Source organism: Corylus avellana, chromosome 3 (assembly GCF_965113065.1).
Source record: "Corylus avellana chromosome 3, dhCorAvel1.hap1.2, whole genome shotgun sequence".
In the NCBI taxonomy this organism is placed as follows: domain Eukaryota; kingdom Viridiplantae; phylum Streptophyta; class Magnoliopsida; order Fagales; family Betulaceae; genus Corylus; species Corylus avellana.
In genome coordinates this window covers 2,135,004-2,156,969 of record NC_142492.1, presented here as the reverse complement: position 1 = coordinate 2,156,969, position 21,966 = coordinate 2,135,004, and the positions used below count along the sequence as shown (strand labels likewise).

General features: G+C 33.8%; 3 protein-coding genes across 4 annotated transcripts; 2 read left to right on the top strand and 1 right to left on the bottom strand.

The window, feature by feature from the left end:
- Window positions 1-1,307: 1,307 nt before the first annotated feature.
- LOC132175151 (uncharacterized) lies at window positions 1,308-4,884 on the bottom strand. Its single transcript, XM_059586994.2, has 5 exons — window positions 4,674-4,884; window positions 4,102-4,258; window positions 2,582-2,632; window positions 2,221-2,313; window positions 1,308-1,682 (listed from the first exon to the last, which is right to left on the bottom strand). Exons 1-5 carry the CDS (start codon window positions 4,817-4,819, stop codon window positions 1,623-1,625), a joined length of 507 nt encoding a protein of 168 aa, XP_059442977.1. The 5' UTR covers window positions 4,820-4,884; the 3' UTR covers window positions 1,308-1,622.
- Window positions 4,885-5,649: 765 nt separating this feature from the next.
- On the top strand, window positions 5,650-9,941 carry LOC132174973 (prohibitin-1, mitochondrial). Of its 2 annotated transcripts, none has more exons than XM_059586753.2 (6): window positions 5,650-5,734; window positions 6,611-6,791; window positions 7,241-7,357; window positions 8,324-8,494; window positions 8,898-9,110; window positions 9,507-9,941. In XM_059586753.2, exons 2-6 carry the CDS (start codon window positions 6,615-6,617, stop codon window positions 9,705-9,707), a joined length of 879 nt encoding a protein of 292 aa, XP_059442736.1. In that variant the 5' UTR covers window positions 5,650-5,734; window positions 6,611-6,614; the 3' UTR covers window positions 9,708-9,941. The 2 variants fall into 2 exon arrangements, with proteins under 2 accessions (XP_059442736.1, XP_059442737.1); XM_059586754.2 differs by lacking the exon at window positions 5,650-5,734 and adding an exon at window positions 5,745-5,818.
- Window positions 9,942-17,404: 7,463 nt separating this feature from the next.
- VTC5 (GDP-L-galactose phosphorylase VITAMIN C DEFECTIVE 5 (VTC5)) lies at window positions 17,405-20,490 on the top strand. Its single transcript, XM_059585430.2, has 7 exons — window positions 17,405-18,158; window positions 18,348-18,469; window positions 18,625-18,684; window positions 18,817-19,059; window positions 19,160-19,345; window positions 19,466-19,714; window positions 19,840-20,490. Exons 1-7 carry the CDS (start codon window positions 18,038-18,040, stop codon window positions 20,194-20,196), a joined length of 1,338 nt encoding a protein of 445 aa, XP_059441413.2. The 5' UTR covers window positions 17,405-18,037; the 3' UTR covers window positions 20,197-20,490.
- The last annotated feature ends 1,476 nt before the right edge of the window (window positions 20,491-21,966 follow it).

The window sequence follows — 21,966 nt, the reverse complement described above, 5'->3', positions numbered from 1 at the left end:
GCCTTTGTAGTTGGCTTAAATTATAAATCACTTCATGTAGTATAAAACATCATTTATAGGTCCTCAAAGTAGGCCAAAATAACAATTTAGTCTCTGAAATCAATTTTCTTGCTCTTAAGACAAATGTCAGTTTAATAAAATGAGTAATTTAATTTTCTCAAACTTAATTTGAAAGAAAACTTTATCACAATTTATTGACTTGAATATTATTTTTATTTATTTTTCAATGGTTAGAAGATGAAAATAAGAGAGGGTTACGCAAGAGTAAAGTTTTGGGGATAGAAAATATTAGATTAATTTACTGTAGCAATATGACTTGGAGTGAGAGCTGATGTTATAAAATAATGTGAAAAATCATAATTGTCATTTTTTAAAGTCAGAAGTTAATAATAGCATTTGTGTTTTTATTGAGTATGCCGTGACAAAGTAACGAATTCTGTTAAGTTACTTTACGAAAATTGATTTTAAAGAGTAAACTATTATTTTGGCCACCCTGAGGATCTATAAATTTTTTTATATATTACTAAGAGTCTGTTTGGAATTGCGTTTAAGGGGCCAAAAAATGCTTTTAACATTCAAAAAATCTGTTTAAATAAAAAAGTACTCGTTTGGTAAAAAAATTAAAAGCGCTTTAAAGAGTCAAAAAAAGCCTAAAAATTGCAAAAATGCACTTTTTGCAAAAGCTTAAAAATGAAGCTTTTGTCCAAAAGCATTTTTTGACTTAAAAGCTCTTTCTTAAACGCAATCCCAAACAGGCACTAAGAGTGATTTATAATTTAAGCCAACCACATAGACTAATTTTGAATTTATCCCTACTATATATATATATATATATATATATATATATATATTTTTTTTTTTTTCTATATATATATATATATATATATATATATATATTATGTTTTAAATTATTTACTACTGTATTTGACTTGAGAACAAAAATCATAACACGTATTACCTTTCAACTCGAGCTTCAAAATATGAATTTATTTAGAACAAAAATCATAACACGTATTACCTTTCAACTCGAGCTTCAAAATATGAATTTATTAGAATTTTTAGTTCGCCTGCCACTAGAATTCATTTTCCCTTTACAGAGATTCAAATAAAATGGGCACGGAGAATCCAAAAATTTCTTGACAAAAAGAAATTAGATCATCAAGAGAACAGTCATGTGGAGCTTTGATGGGCATTCTTTATGTAAAATTATACAAAGACAGGAAATTGATGAAGAAAAATTTTCGACCAATGACAGATTTGCATGATGACATTTTTTTCTTCTCTTTTGTTTTCTTTTTTCAAAACAATCATATTAATTATTAATAAACAATCAAAAATACAAAACACTCTAAACTACTTTTATCTATATATTACATCATAATACTTTTTCAAACAAAATAAAAAATAAAAAAAGTATCATCTAAAAAGCATCAACAAACAAAGCCAATTTAGCCAAGCATATGAAGACTAGTACGCAAACATCAAATTAAGACAATTACAGTAAATAGATTCACAATGGTATAAAACTTTTCTTCTTTGGAGTCCAATTCTTTGAGCAGGTGCGACGAGATCACTCTCGAGTGGCAAGGCACAAACATTGCTATTTCACTACAACGTATCCCCTAACGGGAACTTCTCATTAGCAACGCCACCATGATTCCCAACATGCCACCTGCAACAACCTGCAGCATACAAACAGTACAAATATTCATTTAAAGTGAAATTATAAGCAAGGAAAAATTGCAAAATTGGTCCAGGAGATTGATCATTTGGCGAATAGTTCTGGGTCTAACAAGTGACAAGTCCCTGTAGTATGCTATGTTCCTCCCTACAAATTCTGGCCATTTTCCGTCAGGTTCATTGTGAAATTACACATTTACCCTGAAACATTTATAAAAACAAAACAAAAGAGGTGGTGATTCCTCTGGCTAATATGGGGGTACCCAACCACCCCAGCACCCTTTTCTTTCTTTTTATGTACTTTTTTATAGGATAAATGTGCAATTTCTTAATGACCCCAATGAAAAAATGGCCAGAATTTGTAGGGAAGGGTAATAAAGGCATGCCACAAGTTGTGATATGTCCTTGTCAAAGGGTTAAACCCCATGGATCAATTTTGCAATTTTCCCAAAAGTAACATGGGTTTCAAGCATGTAGTTGACACTAGACAATAGCAATAACTTTGCCTGTACACATGTAAACCAAAAAAGAGCAAGAGACCTGAAGTGGAGTATGACCGAGTGAATCTCGTAGAGGTCTAACATTAGAGACAGGGTGTTCAGGAGGTAGCTCGCACACAATTTGATTTAGTAACTGCAATAAGCAACATATTTAACAAAATTAGCAAAGCACCATCATAGAAGCCATGACAATGCCATCTGGTGCCATGACACAAACCAAAAGAAATAGGGCATATAGAGCTAATTGATAACCATGAAAGGTGTTTATGTAATTGAATAGTCTATCAAAAAAATATACCAAATATTCATTAAAAAAAAAAAACAAATTCCCCATTATTTTTGCTAATACAATAGGGACCATATGAAAGTAACACAAAAGTACTAGCAATAAATGATCTTACTTCAGCTTGGCGACCAGCATGAAGTCTTACCCCAGAAGCATCATACATTACCTGCAAGGAACCATTAACATGGATCCAAGCAGCCAAACCCATATAAGTTCCTGGACAGTGATAATAAAAATATGACAGAAACTAAAACAAGAAATGATGTCATGCAAATTGAACAAATTAACCACAAATTCCTGCCCAGGGAGTCCATGCAATAGTTAATAAATATTCTTGAAAGGCAATAAACAATCATTACATTATATATGAGGCTTGACATCACAAAATACTCATTGGTGGTGCCTAATTTATCTATTTCTCTTACCTTATGCAAGGAAAAGCAACGATTCCACTGTCGTCGCGCTCAACATAGTACTATAAACAAATTTTTTTTTGATAAGTATATAGTACTATAAACAAATCCTTTCACGAAATTACTCAATAGATACACCATAAATAAACCCTTTCCTAAAAGGGCCCCTACTCTAGCCTAGCACATGAAATTTTTTGTTTTAAAGGGGAGGTAAAGTGAAATCGGGATTCAAACTCAAATTTTCAATAAACGATGAAATAAAATAAAATTCAAACTCAAGACCACTTACTTTGATAACATGATAAATTATCACTAGTTTCAAAAGTCTAAACTGATAGAAAATAATAAGTTTAATCAATTTTTTGTTTTTGTTTTTTGACATAAGCTTAATCAATTAATCAATATCTAAATAGAGATGTCAATAGGTTCCTATTCAAAGTTTAGGGCAAGACAAAACATACATTAGCTTAGGCTGCCTTTGTTTCAATGTAAAATAGTTTATGAGGGAAAATATTTTCAATAAAAAATATTGATTTTCCATTGTTTGGTTGAAACCTCAATAGTATTGAATTTTCCATTATTCGATTGATATGAAAATATTTTCCACTACAATTGGAAGCCAATCGGAAACCAAAATGCCAACTAAAAAAACAAAAACCCAACAAAATCCACAGACAAGGAGGAATGATTGTGACTGGGGAATGGGATTTTTTTTTGGGGGGGGGATCGTCTAGGTAGGGTGGCGGTTACGACAGGGCAAAGAGGATGGTGAGAAACAAGCAGAATAGGGTGACACCGGGAAGGAGGGGGCAGTTGGGTTCCTCCATGGGGTGGGGATTGCGGACAAGAGACAGAGGGGAGTGAAGCCAGTTGAGGGGGGCAGCTGGATTCCTCTGCGGGGTGGTGCTGCGATTCCGGGAAAGGGGTGAGGAAGAGAGGAGGAGGTAAGTTCCGAAAAATAATGCTTACGCCTCTTGAGAGGCATTAGCCATTTCCCCCCTTATAGTGGCAAATTTGTTGTTCACTCAAAAATCATTTTCTTTTAACCAGTATTTTTCACTCGCACCAAACACTGAAAAATTGGAGAAAACTTTTTTTTGGAAAATGTTTTATGCCAAAACAACCGCAGCCTTACTTTTCATATACAAGGGCAAAGTAATAAGCACAAGCAAGCATGCCTAAAAAAAAAAGAATGAACAAGACCTGGTGAACAAGTACATACAACACATGCCAAGACCACTGCAACAGCAAATGCAGGTGCTCCCGTTCCTTCTTGCAAGCCAATAGCAACCGCAAGAGATGTCACGGTTGCTGAATGCGATGATGGCATTCCACCTGACCCAAGCATCCTTTTGGAATCCCATCTTTTCTCCTTGTACCTGCACGTCTAGGAGTATAGTATATATTGAAAAATTAAGCAAAAACTTACAAACTTAATGCATGAACTTCAGAATAAACGTTAAGGAACCCAATTCTCAGTGAGACCCCAATTTTCACTAAAATTCAAAGTTAATCTTGCAAAATTGAGGTTGTTCATCGAATAACCAATTTTCAGGGCTAAATGTGGAATTTTCAAACGAATTTTTTAAATTTTTAAATAGGGGAGGATAGAATGAAGAGAAGTTTGAAAGTCCGACCACTGCTCTGATAATTTGATAAATTACTGCTTATAATGCTCATAACAAATGGTAAATTTAATCACTTTGTCCATGTCTAGCAACAATTAATACCCACCAACAATGCAATATACAAGAATCAAAATTGAGAGAGAGAGAGAGAGAGAGAGGGTATTACCAGGTGGTGAAGAGCTTGAGGAACTGAGCGAGAGCGAAGGAGAGGAAAGCGGAGAGGAGAGGGAGGTTGGAGGGAATGATGGACGGATCGGATGACGCCGATCGAAAGCTCGATGACGCATCAGCGGCCGTCATCACTTCGTCCATTTCAGAGAGAAAAACAACAGAGATGGAGACAAATGCGAAAGAGGGTCTCGATCTATTGGTGGAGACCGGGGGGGTCGCGTCATTGCGTCGCCAAGTGGGAAACGGATTCCTTTTTCTTTTTTTTTTCTTTTTTTTTTAAAAGAAAGTGAGAAATGAATTCGTATTCTATTTATTTTTTTAAGAGTGTTTTTCGGGTGGTGATTTTGTAGATAAAAAATGAAATTTTAAACTAAATCAAAGAAAATAAATTGTTTAGAATTATGGTTTTAAACGCAAATAAGTGAGGAAGTGTTTTTTTTTCTAAACGCACAATTTTTAAAAGTTAAACTATAATTTTAAATGTCAAACTGTAATTTTATCAAATGCTTAACAATATTTTTAAATCACACTTTTTAAAATTATTATTTTTCAATTGCACTTTTTTATGGTAATTTGCACGGTTGTACCAAGAAATAAGTAATTAGAAAGTATATGTAGCATTTTTCTTTATTATATAATATGCATTTATTAATGTTCTTTCATATTCTTAGAGTGCATTTGGCACTAAGATTTTTGATGCCACAAGTGCAATATTAAATCAAATCGTAAAAAATTTATTGTTTGAGATAATATTTTTAACAAATTAAAATTTAGAAACCTAAAAAGATTTAGGTTTCAAATTATAGACAAAGAGATGTATTTTTAAAAACATAAGATTTTAAAATTATAATTATAATTTGAAAGACTAAATTAAAATTTTAAAAATCGTGTTTTCGTATCATTATTTCCTGGGCCATATGGCCCATATCCTTAACAAACAAGACCCGGCCATTTCCAAGCCCAAATCTCTCTCTCTCTCTCTCTCACCGTCTTATATCCGGTTCATCGCTCTTAAACCCTAAACCCTCTTTATACTTTAGCAGTGAAGACTAGAAGGTATAAAAGATCTTTGCTTCTCATTTCTCGTCTTTGTTCTATCTTTCCTATTTTCTGTTTGGATAGTGCGAAAGTTTTGAAAAGGTAAGAAATCAGCATTTTGGGTCTGAATATGAAAACGATTGAATTTAAACTGTCCGTGATCCAGAAATCGAAACAAAGATTGTCTTTCTTTTTTGTTTTTTCCAGTCACGATTATGTTTGATGGCTAACAAATTTAGGAAAAGAAAGAAGTACGAATTCTGGGTCTTAGCTATGATAGTTTCTCATTTTCATTGTTTTTTATTAAGTGGTTTTGCACTTGTTTCTCATGTTGTTGTATGTTTGGTTGCGAAGATAGTTGGTGAATAGAGAGAAATGAACATTTTGGGTTTTGGGTAGTAATGCAATAGAGCTAATGTTTGACTTGGATTTGTCATTTTATAGGAAATGTTCTCATTTTTCTGGTCAACCAACTTATGGGGTTTTCACTCTAAAGAACTCAAAATCACTCCGCTTGTATGATTTATTTAAAATGTCCTCTTAAGTAGGCAACAAAGTTGAAAAAAAGCAAGAATTGTTGGTTTTCTCTTATGTGTTATCTCGCAATCCAGGCTAATAAAATGGGGAAATCTCATATCCGTGGCAAACAACTATGTTTCCTGTCATCTATGTAGTGGGGAGAGCCATGGGAAATAGATTTGTGTTTTCCATTACTTTCATTTTGTGCCTTCTATTACGCACTTGCCTGTGTCCTTTTGAGGTTGTTGTTCCTATTCTTCCATTTCTATATGGCTTGCAGTTCAACGTCTCCTTCCTGTTTATGATGGAAGGGTTGGTTGGGTTGGTTGAATGCTTTCATTTGGTTTTCTCACTTTGATTACAATGACATTTTAGGATCATGAACTTCAACAACGTTAGAGTTCCCAAGGTGCCAGGTGGTGGCGCCACTTCTGCTTTGCTTAAGGTGGGAGTTTTTGGTGGGCTTGCTGTGTATGCTGCTGCAAACAGTCTCTACAATGTCGAGGGTGGGCATCGAGCCATTGTGTTCAACCGTTTAGTTGGTGTCAAAGATCAGGTCATTCTTTTGCCATATATTCATTTACTTAAGAAATCTATAATAAGGCTATTACTGCTGTTAAAAAAGAATAAAAAAACTGTACTCAAATCTGACTTGACTTTGTTTAATTGTTTTGATATGTCAGCCGGTCATTCAGTATTATTCTAAGCATTTTTCTTTTAAGCATCGTGACAATTTTGTATCTAGTGGGGCTGAAAATTTGATGCAATTATGTTTCTTACCCCTTTTTTTGTACAAATGGAAGGGTTTTTCCCAGGTCACAAACGCCCAAGTTAAAGATGATCTCTAACATGGTAGTGGTTTTATAATGTGATTGTTGAACATAGATTAACAATTTTGTTGTCCTACCATCGGGAGATTCATGTACTTCTCATCATTGTATTTCTAATGTTATATTTTTTTTCCCTTCTTTTCTAATTTCTGGATTGTGAGGTTTGGTCATGCAGGTTTATGTTGAAGGGACACACCTTATGATTCCATGGTTTGAGAGGCCAATCATCTATGATGTCCGTGCACGACCCCATCTAGTGGAGAGTACTTCAGGAAGCCGTGATCTCCAGATGGTAAATTCCTCTCATATTTTTGTTGCATCTGCAACTTTGTTGTTGATAAAAACTGCTTCATGTAATGTGTTCACAGCTTTGATGCCAAAATTTAAACACTTTGCTCAACCATTTTTATTATTTTCTTCATTTTTCTTGATAAACTTTGCCGGACTTATTGTATATAATTTAAGTTGGGCATAAATACTTGATGTTTTAGGATTGTTTGGCAATTTATTTCTGAAAACATAGAAAATAGTGAACTACTCAGCCAGGAGTACCAGCATACGTCAAAAGAAAGAATTGTTTGACCTACAAATGCGGTGGTCCCTCGCCTCTTATTTTGTCTTTCCAGCATAGGTTCAAAAGAAAGAATCATTTGGTAGTTGATTTTGCTTTCCCTAGTGGATTTTCTCCTTCTTTTGCCTATATTTCATTTAGTGTGTGCATGTTTTGCATGTATTTCTCAGTCTGACGTATTCTTTTCCCTATGTCCCATGGAGTTCCAATTGACATTGACTGTATTATTGTGTTAGCTTCATATTATGTTAAGAACAGCATCCTAAGTGGACAATAGCCTGTTTTATCTGGTTCCATGACACTATGCTGCCTCAGCAATCTCAAAAATTCAGATTTCATGTAAATTTGTTGATCTCCTAACCTCCCCCCCTCCCCTCCCAAAAAAAAAAACTGTGGAGGCCACGCAATGCGGTGCCCCCTTCTCCTTCCTAGTGGATTTTGGAGTTCTGTGCAGTACTTGTACATACAGTTGAACCATTTCTATGCCCGTACATAGATTTGTGGTGAAGTGTTTATAATGGCTTATTAAGATCTATATATAGGATGTTGACGCTCTGGTGGCTGTAAATGATTTATTTTCTGGACGGATAAATTTGTGTGCTCATTGAGGTTGCTTTTATATCAATTTTGCTACTTACCTTACCTTTTGGAATTTCTTTGTAATATGATCTTGATTTCGCTTTACAGGTGAAAATTGGGCTTCGAGTTCTTACCCGTCCTGTGCCAGATCAGTTACCTACAATTTATCGAACCCTTGGTGAGAATTATAATGAAAGGGTCCTCCCCTCAATTATTCATGAAACTCTGAAAGCTGTGGTCGCACGGTTTAATGCCAGTCAGCTCATTACTCAGAGAGAGGTAAGCAGCAAGGCCTACACTGTTTCACAGTTTGGCTGCAAATCAATCAATTTTTAAATACTGAAGATATTGATACTTACCAATGAACTTTGTTTTGCATCCTTTGGGGTTAGGCTTAAGAGCAATGGCAAATGGAAGTGTTTGTGCAAATTGCAGATTTTTGTTCGTCTCCTGTTTGCTGGAATAATGATTTATGTTGTCCAATCCTGATCATATGGATCATTAGTTTAATCCTAATGCTTCTGAGTCATCAGTTTAAATTGTTTAATTTATATTTTATTTATTTTCCTTCATATTCCCTCGCAAATTTTTATTGTTTGGCTATTTTTAAATTACTCTAGGATGGGGTTTAAAGGTTAAATTTCAGTTGTCATGGAGTGTTGATAAACCTTATTCTTTCTAGGCTGTTAGCAGGGACATACGGGAAGTTTTAGTATCTCGTGCAGCCAAATTCAATATTGCACTCGATGATGTGTCAATCACGAGCTTAACTTTTGGGAGGGAATTTACAGCTGCCATTGAAGCCAAACAGGTAGCTGCGCAAGACGCTGAGAGGGCTAAATTTATTGTGGAAAAAGCTGAACAAGACAAGAAAAGTGCTATTATCAGAGCACAGGTAAGATAGAAGAAATGCTTATTCCTCTGCCTTAGATACTGATAGGATCTATCTTACAATGGCTTTATTTGCTCTTAATTGTTTCTCAACCTCTGTAGAAAGAACTTGGTGTTTTGCCTGCTAGGTTGATCTATTGCCTCTTGATGTCATTGCTCATAGAACTAATTTGGATATATGACAATAGAAAATATAGTGGAAAAAATAGGATTTTGGCTGAAGAAAATGTGTCACTTATTTTTTTCTCCCTTTTGCCTGCTAGGTTGATCTATTGCCTCTTGATGTCATTGCTCATAGAACTAATTTGGATATATGACAATAGAAAATATAGTGGAAAAAATAGGATTTTGGCTGAAGAAAATGTGTCACTTATTTTTTTCTCCCCCCCCCCAATACCAGGGTGAAGCCAAGAGTGCCCAGCTTATTGGTCAAGCTATTGCCAATAATCCAGCATTTATCACTCTAAGGAAGATTGAAGCTTCGAGAGAAATTGCACAGACTATCTCAAATGCGGCCAACAAAGTTTTCCTGGAATCAGGTGATCTGTTGTTGAACCTTAACGAGATGAATTTAGAGTCCAACGGTAAGAAATTGGGATAGAATAACACCCCTTTCATTTTGTTTAACAACTGGTCAGTTGTGTAGATATTTCCTCAAAAGGTGAACTGTGGACAAATTGAAATGGTTATTTTGCACTTAATGGACCATGCTAAACAAAAACAAAATAATTCTGTTGGCTTATTATATTACTGACAGGGGATAGCCACATCTCCCGTGGAATCTTTGGGAATTGTTTTACTTGAGAAATGGATATTTTATGTTGCATATTGCATATTGCATGAATGTCTTTTTGCTTTATCTTATAAAGCAGCAGTTATATTTAGATCTTTACTATTTTTTCATGTCTGAATTTGCATCAAGGATATTTTTTTGTAGCTTAAAACTTTTATGTCCTTCTATGAGTGATGTGAATCAGTAGGTTTTTTGGAAGAATAAGCTCCTGATTGAGTTGATTGGTTAAGATATTACTTGCAATTCATGGGAAATTATGCTAGCGAGTTAGCACCTTGAGGATTGGAGAATATGCCCATGGCCAGTAGCCTGAGTGGATGCCCCCATGGATCAAACACTTCTCTTTTGGAGCCCAATAGCCCCTATTTGTCCTTTTACCTTTTGTTGTCCTAATCGAACCCAGTTGTTGTATATACTAAATCATTATCTTAGTGTCGTAATTTAAAACGCAGTTAATGAAAATTGTGGTTCGGCCTTTAAAATTATGTGCCGACCTTCAAAACCCTGCATTTTTAAAAGTGAACTTTCTTTTTCATGTTTTTAAATTGTCATTTTTTTAAACGGAACTCTTAATCAAGAGATTTTTCATAATTTTGTTTTAACATGTGCTTTAGCTTGACAAATCGCAAAGCAAATGCACTCTTTGTATTTGTGAGGTCATGGTTTTCATCAACTTGGATGGTCTGATCTTTGACTAGACTGTGTTGAAGGTGTTTTGATAACGTTGTTGGGCTCAATCAAGGGTTGGCCGGTATGTTTTAAATGGCCATTGCTGATATAGGTTGGATAGGTGAGATAATGGTGGTCCTTCCAGTTCAGAAAAGGATTCCTGAGTGCAGACTGGGTTACCATGTCCCAGCTTAGATTGTGAGAGGATGGTTTGGTTCAAGTTTTTTTATCTAGCCGTGCTATTCAGTAGCGTATTGTAAATTTAAGGAAAAAAAAAAAAAAAAGATGGGTGACAAGGGAAAAGGAAAAAGGAAGTTTCAAATATCCAACTGTTGACGTGCTATGAGATCCATTACAATTAGCTGTCTACATTTGCTCAAATAAACGATTGAATAGTTCAAAATTTATTTTAGACAGGTGAATTTCATATAAACTGCTCAAAATGTTGAAAAATTCTTATCACAAAATTTGAGGTGAATGAGAGTTGAGAGGATAGATATAAAACCCACTGATATTCACATGAATGGGCTGTCCTCAATGCCCTGTCGTGATGCTCCCCCATGTGAGTTTCTGTCCTCAGATAAAGCGATGCATGAACATCAAATCCCCTTGTTTCATCTGAAGCATAGGAAAAGGACTCTTTTGGAAACAACGGAGAAAAGGTCTCCGTGTACATGCAATAGAAGCCTTATCTTCTTCAAATTCCCTTCAACCTTTTATCTTTCTATATGTTTGTAAAGTTTTTAAGATAGAAATTATGAAAATGTATGATATCTCTCTCTCTCTGTCTCTCTCTTTCTCTCCTAGAATCATAGTATTGTAATATATTTATGAGAAATCCTAACTAGCACTGCAATCATGCAAGTGAGTGGTCCTGAAATCGAATTTAAGATGAGGGCTCCATTGTCCAATTAGCTATAAGGTAAAGTGAAGAGTCTTACAATCAAATAAAAAATAAATAAAAAAATTGACTAGAAGAAAACATATAAAGATGTTTTGATGTGATGGGTTTCTTGTTAATATTTTTTAAAGGGTTTTTTTTTTATAAAAAAAAATATATATATATATATATATATATATATATATTTTGATGTGACATAAATGTAAATGTAGTAAAAACTTAAAACAAAAAATAATAATATTAATGTTCTAACAAAATAACAGACACTTGTCATGATGAAGGATATGGCTTCTAGGTTCCAGGGCCCCAAATACTTTCAAAGCTTACAGAACATTTTCAGGCTGTTGTTGGAATACTTTCTGGTCAGTGGACCTGCAAAATTAAAGGGGTCGGAAGTTTCCTCTGTCATAGAGAGTTGTTTGCCTTCGCCTGTGCATGTGCGGTTGCTGATTGGAAGTATCATCCTGTTTTGTTTTTTTTTTTTTGGCCCATCCCTATTATTATGTCAAACTTCTTCTTGTCTTTGATGATTGATAATTGTCTATTACCTTTTTTTGTGATTTAATGGTAATGTTTTCCAAACAAATAAAGCATATGGATTAAAAAAAAAAGGTATTAATTAATAATTGAATCAATGTGAACCACGTTGATGCCGGCGTAATGGCCAGCAGGGCCCAGCCAGCAACAATATAATTTTTACACAAATTTATATGACAGTGTTTTAGAGGCGGAAAAAAATAAATAAATAAATTGGTAATTTAAAATCTAATAATAATTTTTAGAAAAAACTCTACTTAAGACTACTTAAAATAAAAATAATAATAAAAAAAGGATTTTTACAAAAATATTGGTTTTTAAACATTTCTAAAAATACGTTTTAGCTTTTTTAGAGTAAAAAAATATTTTTTTACTAAACGAACTAATTTTTTATATATTAAAAATATTTTTTAAACTTATTAACACAATTCCAAACAATCTAAGAGCCCTTTTGGTTCAAACACCACAAATCAATTAGGAGGACGCGTTCAACCAAGTACCAAGTACCAAGTAATAGTGATGTTTTTGTCATTGTTGTTTGGGAAAACTTCATTAAAGACTCCTGAACTTTCATCCGATTTGATAAACTTTCATAAACTTTAAAATCTCTCAATTTAATCTCCTGAACTTTTAATTGTTCTCAATTTGGACCACTCCATCAGATTTTAAACGTTACATGACGTTTATACCCCTGACTTCTGTATGAAATTTCAACTTTCAAAACGTTTTTTTTATTTAAAAAAAAAACAAAAACAAAAATCAGAGATATTTTGGTCTTTTTTTTTGTATTTTTAACGGCTAAAATTGATAGAGTAGTCCAAATTAAAAGATTTTGAAGTTTAAAGAGGTATTTCAAAACAGGTGAAAGCTCGGGGGTCTTCAGTGAAGTTTCCCCTTATTGTTTTTCTCATGAATAATTGTGACTAATATTTATCACTATTATTCTTTTAAACCTATCTTATCTTTTTTTTCTTTTCTTTTTTTAATATGAATTAAGAATAGTAAAATGTGAGCCACATCTTGGGTGGTCCAAAGTGGGACAATAATGGAATTTAATAAGCAACTCTATCATGTAGAATGATCCCTCAGTGGATTCGGGGAATCTTCGACCTTTTTAATTTTCAAGACACCTTTTTGTTTGCTTGCATCCCAATTTTCTATATTCTTCGTCCTTGACTTGACACCATTCACACCTGCTTAATTAGCTTTTGATTAGTCTTAACCTATATTTAGGAGTAGTTTTATAAGTTATTTTTGTGTTATTTTTTAGTCATTTAAAAATAATGTGCTATTAAAATCGTCATTTGATCAAATCAATAATAATCAATCATAAACTCAATGATGATTTTAATAGGCACGTCATTTTTAGAGGGACTCAAGAAGGACACAAGAGAGATTTGTAACATTATTCACTAACGTGAAAATCCCGTTGCATTCAATTAGTTATTTTAGCAAAATAATAATAACAATTAGTGAGTTACTTATTACCTTGATGATAGCTCACTCAGCTTAATAATAATAATAAAAAAATCTATAAAAATAATAATAATAATAATAATAAAGAAAAATCCTTATAAGATTTAGCTAGAGAATGAGATGCAGGTAATTTAGAAAGTAGGTCCTTAAAATAAAACAAAATGTGATTTATATAATTTTTTTTTTTTTATAGCTAAAAGAGAATAAAAATTTGATGAGTCGAATGTGAATACTTTAACGCAGCTACTTAAAAATTAAAAAATAACAATGTAGTAAATACTACCAATTCCTAATTATTTATCTTGTCTATTTTGAAGTTAATTTAATTAACAATTTTGTGTTACATTTTTGGGTAAGTAATGATAAAAAATAAAAAAATTATAAAAAATTATAAAACTTTAAATTGAATTTTTTTTTTTTAAGGTTCTTTGTGCTAGTAGAGTAGTAGAAATGATGACGAGAATTTAAAAATAATAATGTAAGTTTTAAAATTATTTTTCTTGTTTATTATGTTAAAGGATTAGTTATTTCACGAGTTTAAGATAATAAAAATAATAAATTTAATTAATATTTAACACTTTCTTTATACGTGAATTATCAACAAGTAAGACCCACGTGATTGAAATGAAAATAAATTTGAACCGATCATTGTTCCATTTCCATTTTATATCATTAATTATTAATATTAAAAAATTTGTAAAATTTATTTATTTATTATTTTTTTTAAAGTACGAAAGTTTTAAATATTGCAAGGATGTTAAAAACATGAAATTGAAAAGTTTTTAGTGTTGTCCTTAAATAGTAACTCAATCGGCTGTAAATCACGCCTAATTAAATCAAAATCATTAATTCGAATTGTCACTCATTTTCTTTGTATGCATGTAAAAATAATAATAATAATAATAATAATAATAAATTAAAAAAAAAAAGCTCTTGGTGCTGGACAGGTATCGTCAACAACCCACGTGTTCGTTTGCAGGACTAAACAATTCTTTCTTGAGATCGAAAGTGTGATGGGGTGGGTCCCCACGAGGCCACGAGGGTGATTCCCGTTCACACATCGCGATAAAGTTCCCCACACCAACGCTCAGGATTGTAGGGACTTGGCTAAAGCCTGACCCCGTACCAGATATTTTTCGCTCATCTTGTGCCCCCCAGCGAAGCTTCCTAAGGAAACGGCTCAACTTTTGTGTTTGGACCTTGGCCCGTAGCATTTTTTAAAAATCTACATGTATTTTATTTATTCTTCTTTTAATAATTCAGGAACTAATATATAATAATGTTTGAGTCCATTATTTATTAATCAATGTCATAAGAATAATAATTTCAAAAAAGTTTGAATTTTTTTTTAGGGGCATCTTTTTTTTTAAATGCGTTATGACTTGACATGAATGTAAAAATTTATTTTTATGTTTTTTATATTTGAATTTTTTGTTAATATTTTCGTTGTCATAGTATAGTGGTATTTTTTCTGCAAAAATTCAGAATAATAAATGTGAAAGAAGACGTGCATGAGAAACACAATAAGGAAAAAAGTACATCTAAAATGGAAAAACCCTCCTTAAGAAACTTATTAGGTAAATTGAGATGTGACCATTGATTCAACATTTCAACCAACAAATGTACGAGTATTTGTATTATTGTACGGGGTGATGTTAAACATCACGCCGGGGTGATTTGATATTTTAAAATAATAAAATATAATATTTTATTATTTTAATTATTAAAAAAAAAAAAAAAAAGCCTGGCGTGCACGCCGGCATTCTTCATATCATGACCCTATTGTACAAGATATAGAGGGCTTTGTGATTGCAGCTAGAAGTTAGACGACCTGTTATGTATTAGAACATGTTTGAGATTGTGTTTGAGAAATCAAGTTTTTAAGTTAAAAATCACTTTTTGGTCAAAATTGATAATTTTGGGACCCTTAAAAGTGCTTTCAATTTTTTTCACCGAAAGGGTATTTTTTTTTTTCTTCAAACTCGCTTTTTGAGTATTAAAAGCACTTTTAAACTTATCAAATATACACCAAAACAGGCCCTTAGAACCTTTTGTAGCGAAAACTCTAGTTGCTTTTGAGTGCTGCAAATTTTAGTGGTGATGTGGGGTTCAAAGCATTATTTTGGAGGGAGATTCATTGAGAGTAATAAATGTGCTCAATGCCTCAAACAAAATTGGAGTAGGTATGAGTGGGTCGTTTGTAAATAATGTGCTCAAATACAGGATTATATTTTGAAAAAGAATAGTGTTTATATATTTTTATCTAGAATAAAACTCAAAACAATGATACAATGAATTAATCCACATATTGGGGATCCTATTTTAAAACCAAATTATTGTTGGGTGGTTATCTTTAAATTAAAATAGCAATATAACCTTTTGCAGTTGTGCTTTTAATTAGTTGAATAATGGAATATACCGGGAGGGATTTCGCCGAAAAGGAGCCGTTGACCACTTGACCCAATTGGTGGTGGGCGTCAGGGAAAAAAATAAAATAAAAATCTTTTTTTTTTTTAAAAGAAAATAAAAATCATATTCAAACCTCTTTTCCAACACTCTTAAGAATTATGATGTAAGAAAAAAAACTAACCGTATTGAAATTCCAACTAGAATGCAATAGAACATTTATATGTAATCAAAATATTTTTTTTTAAAAAAAATAGATAATCAAATTTAAAATGCATTTGAAAAGTTATTAGTTAATTTTTTTTTTTTTTTTTAAAAAAAAGTAGCTTTTAGTTATTTTAGATATATATATATATATATATATATATATATATATATTGTGAATACTCTCAATGAGTGGATTGTGTTTGTTTACCATGAGTTTTTACAGCCACCCTTTTATTTAGCCTTTGGGCTATTCGGTTGAGTAAAGTCGTAAACCCATTTCCTTCGCCTTCGGATATGAAAGATCTTTGAACATCTTTAATAGCGGTAGTTATTTTAGTTATGTAAAATGCACTTTTTTAAAAAATTAAAAATAAAAATTCTAATAAATTATTTATTTCACTCTTTATTTTTATTTTTTTAATGTATTAAAGGGAGAGAGAAATCAGAGAAAAACCATTAATAATAATAAAAAAACTACCCTCAATATTATATTATCTCAATATGGTAGTAAATATTTTACGTTGAATCATTGATGGAGAGTCAAAAGGGAACATAAGCCCTTTAAAGCATCTATTGAGGATTAATTACCTTTAAAAACCTCATTCCATTTGATGAAATATCAATCACATGTATAATACATGTTTTTTTAATGTAAAATGACAGAATTAACTTCAAATAAAAAATTAACAAAAAAAGAAAAGAAAAAAGAGTAATGGTCCAACCACCCCAATTATTTGGGTGGCCCCCAACTCCTAAGAAGTGGATTGTGATGAATATTTCGTCTGGATATTATTATTTATTTTTTATTTTTCTTAGCGATGGGTCATGGGAGGTAAAAGTAAATAACCCAAAAGAGCTAATTTAGTTAAGGGCAATCTTTCTTTAGTAATTACCCAAAGACTTGGTACTAGTCTCCCCAATAGATTTATTTATTTATTTTTATTTTAAAAAACAAGAAGGAAATTTTGAGAAAAAAAAAGAAAAGAAAAAAATAAATAAAGTCCTGATATTTTACTACCATCAAATGGTTTTTTGACCTATTTGAACGTGAACAGGGTTGAAATTTTCTAGAATTTTTTTAAAATTTAAAATTTATAAATTTATAAATTTCAATCATTTATTTTATTTAAGCGATTAAAATAAATTATATTTTAATATTTAATAAAATAAAATAATCTGAATCCGTACGTAATGGTCTCCGCCTCCCGCACAATGTTGTACGTCTCTCTCTCTCTCTCTCTCTTAATAATTGTGTTGTATACAGAGTCTACGTAATAAGGTAAAAGCAGTTAAAACACAAACACAAAGGCCACGGCAAAACCACAGCCACAACCACCACGCCCGCTCTTATCTATATAACAACAACCCTCTTGCTGCAACTATCGCCCCCAAAACACACTTTTCTTCTCTCTCAAAGCATCCTCCAGCTATTTGGGAAACGAAGAAAGATTGCTCTGATTGTGGTGCGGTGCCGTTTGTAGACAGAAGATAAGAAAAAGGAAAGGTTGGGATTTGGGTTTGCGCGCAGGGGGTAAGACCCAGGATCGACGCGTTGTAGACATCACGGCTATACACAGAGTTTCTCGGCCTCTCGTTCATGTCCGGGCAGTACGACGAAAGGGTTGTGTGATCGAGAGCAACCCTTCGCCGCACGGCGGGCGTGGCGCGTTGCCTTCTGAAGGCGGCAGCCCTTCCGACCTCCTCTTCCTTGCTGGTGGCGGTTCCTCTGCTTTCTCTAAGTCATACTAGCTATATTAGTTTTAGGTCTGTTTTACGCATTAAAGCCTAGCCTAAGGTTTTTTATTTGTTAAGAGCGATTAGATCTCGGTTAAGCAGCGTTTGTTGTTGTTCTTGTTGTTCTTGTTGGTGTTGTTCTTGTTGCTGTTGTTGTTGGGTTTTGTGTTTGGTGATTTGATTAATTTTCTGAGAAAGAGCGAGCAAGATGTTGAGGATCAAGAGGGTTCCCACTGTTGTTTCGAATTACCAGAAGGACGAGTCGGAAGAGGCTGCTCGCCGTGAAGGGGGCTGTGGTCGCAATTGCCTCAACAAGTGTTGCATTCAAGGTATTTGTGGTATTGCTTTCACATGTCAATTTATTTATTTATTTTTAGTTTATCTATTGGTTTTGAGCTGATCTGTTTGTGGGTATTATGTGAATTGCGTATGTGAATTCTGGGTTTATTTTTGTGCCTTTTGTTTCGGTATGGGGCTTTGATTGTAACTAGGTTTTTGGATATTTGGGATTTGAACAGGGGCAAAGCTCCCTTTATATGCTTTTAAGCCGCTGAACAAGATTGTTGGTGACAAGGCTTTGCCCGGACATGAGAGCAGTCAGCCCCCTGTGGCCTTTCTGGATTCACTGCTTCTTGGGGAGGTAAATCTTTCTAGTGCAGTTGAGGAAAATGAACTAAAAATTATGTTTTTATGATTTTGTTTTTCTTTTTATTATAAATTTAAAGCGTAGTTGTATTAACCAAGCATGAATTGATGACCGAGTGTGAGTTAAAGTTTTTTTCAATCTTATGGTAGTGGGAGGATCGCATGCAGAAAGGGCTCTTTCGCTATGATGTCACTGCCTGTGAAACCAAGGTCTCATCTCGGTTTGCCTTGTCTTTTTGCTTTCCTACATTGTTTGTCTGCGACTTTTTTCACAAAGAGCTGAGAATTTATTCAATAGGGAGATGGGGTTTATTCTAATTTTTGGTTATATTCTTGGTGTAGGTGATTCCGGGTGGGTATGGTTTCATTGCCCAGCTGAACGAAGGCCGCCATCTTAAGAAGAGGCCAACTGAGTTCCGTGTTGATAAGGTCCTCCAGCCCTTTGATGGGAGCAAATTCAACTTCACTAAAGTTGGGCAAGAAGAGGTTCTCTTCCAGTTTGAGTCGAGCGAAGATGGTGAAGTCCAGTTCATCCCAAATGCCCCCATTGATGTTGAGAATTCTCCAAGTGTTGTTGCCATCAATGTATGTTACTTTTCTTCTTGTTCAGCCTTTTGTTCTTGGTTGCTTGAGCAAGCATTTAGTAAGAAAGATAACATGCTTTGTGTTACATGCAATTTAACAGGTTAGTCCAATTGAATATGGGCATGTGCTTCTGATACCTCGTATTCTTGAGTGCCTGCCACAAAGGATTGACCGTGACAGCTTCTTGCTTGCCCTTTACATGGCAGCAGAAGCCGAGAGCCCATACTTCAGGTTGGGTTACAACAGCCTGGGTGCATTTGCCACCATCAACCACCTTCACTTCCAGGTTTCTACTGATGAAACTTACTTGCTTACTCCACTTCAATATATTTTTGGATCATTATTTTTCATATGATTAGCTATCAGTTGGTGATGAAAAGGAAAACTAATAAATTCCTTGGGACAGGCTTACTACTTGGCTGTGCCCTTTCCTATTGAGAAGGCTCCCACCAAGAAGATAACCACCTTGGATGGTGGGGTGAAGATCTCTAAGCTGTTGAATTATCCAGTCAGAGGTCTTATATTTGAAGGCGGAAATTCTATTGAAGATTTGTCAAACACTGTTTCAGACGCCTGCATTTGTCTTCAAGATAACAACATACCTTACAATGTCCTCATTGCTGATTGTGGAAGGCGAATCTTCCTTTTCCCACAGGTAATTTGTTTTGAAATGTATATATTTTACGTTACATTATTCTATAAGATATATATTAGCTGCTTTGCTAACATTGTTGAGTATCATCAGTTGCCCTAATTCTTTTGTCCCATCTGATGAAACAGTGTTATGCTGAGAAACAAGCTCTTGGGGAAGTGAATGCTGAGCTTCTTGACACCCAAGTGAACCCAGCTGTGTGGGAGATTAGTGGGCACATGGTGCTGAAGAGGAAGAAGGACTATGAAGAGGCATCTGAGGAAAATGCTTGGAGGCTCCTTGCAGAGGTCTCCCTCTCTGAAGAGAGATTCCAAGAAGTGAGTGCTCTAATTTTTGAAGCCATTGCTTCTGTTGACAATGGGAATGGAAATGCTACTCAGAGCTCTCTTGAGGAGCCGGATGCCAAACCCAAATCTCATGAAGAAGTGGATGCCATCCACCCTGCTATGGTTGCTGGGACAAAAGAATGCCTAGTTCTGCATTAAGAATTAGGCTACGATGACCTGGTCGTCGGTGTTTGGGTCTGAGTCAATTATTGCAGTTTGCTTTTTAAGTTTGTCCCTCTATCTTAATGAACATATGCTAGCAGTTGCCTAAATAAAGAAAGGGTTTGCATTTGTTGTTGCACCCTTTGTGTTTATGTTTTCTGCAAATTGGCTCTGTACCTTTCAGGTTTGTTTTGTGGGTTATGTAAAATAATACTATGTTGCTGTTTGCCGAATTGAACTAATGAATGTTTAATATGTATGTATTTGGAGCTGCTTGCAGTTTATTTGTTACTTTTTTTTTTGTGTGTTTCCTGTTTCTTCTTCTTCGAAGCTTTGAAGAACAAAATAAGGTAGTTTGTAGCCAATGACACCCAAGCGATCAGACTTGAGATCACCCTGCCGGAATGATGAGGCACTGAGGATTATCTTCTATCCTATTTTGTACGCCATACTGCTGTGCATAAGATATTTATAGTGATCAACGGAAGAAAAGCAGACAACCATGCACTCCTAGAATCTCTTAACTTCATGGCGTTTCATCTTTGTAACATTTTCCATGACCATCTTCTTAACTTCATGGCGTTTCATCTTTATTATTATTTTGATTTTGATTTGTTTTTTAAATATAAATAATTTTTTAATAATATTTTATTAGCGGCTTCCTTTGCTGCAAATAATGTGAAATTAAGTGTTGAACTCGGGACCGGGATCCCCTCGAATTCTTGAGGGAATTCAAGGTTATTAAATTCATAATTTTGACTGTTGATTTTCATCCAATGGTCTAGATTATGTCACTAATAAAATATTATTTATATTAAAAAAAAAAATCAAAATCAAAATAATAATAAATTTTAAAAAAATTATAAAAGATATAAGGTGGCCGGCCACCCCTGTTGAGAGGCTAGGGGTGTCTTCGACCACCCCAGACCACCGGTCTGTGGGGGCCGAAGCCACCCGAACCACCCCCAAGGGCAATGGGGGTGGCCAGGACAAAGCCATAAAATTTTTTTTTTTTTTTTTTTGGCCTTGCCAATGGGTGGCTTCAGCCATCCCAAGACCTGCCAAAGCCACCCCTAGCCTCTCTCCAGGGGTGGCCTGCCACCTCATATATTTTTAATTATTTTAAAAAAAATTTATTAATTTATTATTATTTTGATTTAGATTTATTTTTTAAATATAAATAATTTTTTAATAATATTTTATTAGTGGCATAATCTAAACCGTTGGATTAAAAATTAATGGTCAAGATTAGGAATTTGATAACCTCGAATTCCTGAGATCACTGTCGGTTGAATTACTACCTCCATTTTTTTTATTATTATTTTTTTTTAATGTGAGATTAGATAAAAATAGACACCCAATCTTATTGTAAGAAGATTTGGGAGTCACAACAGAAGAGGATATCACTAAAAATTGCTGGATCAGAAGCAACATTGCGATGTTTGTCGGATCTGGATGTCTGGCAGTTGGCACGGACATCAGATCTGGATTTGAAAATCTTCATAACCCAAAAGGGGCACATGTTAAAAGAGATTTAGACTCTTAGAGGAGTAAGGGAGTAGCAGACAGATTAGGATTTTCTACAATTTTATTGAAATAGTAAATTTTCAAATTACATAATTTTGATTTTTTTTAAGCATCGCTCGTAAAATTTTACTTATTAAAAATGTGAAATATTTAAGTTAAGAATTAAGTATATTTTCATCAGGTTCCTTTATTTTGTTAAAAAGTTTTAACTTAAAAATTATCTTTTGATTTTATAAAAAA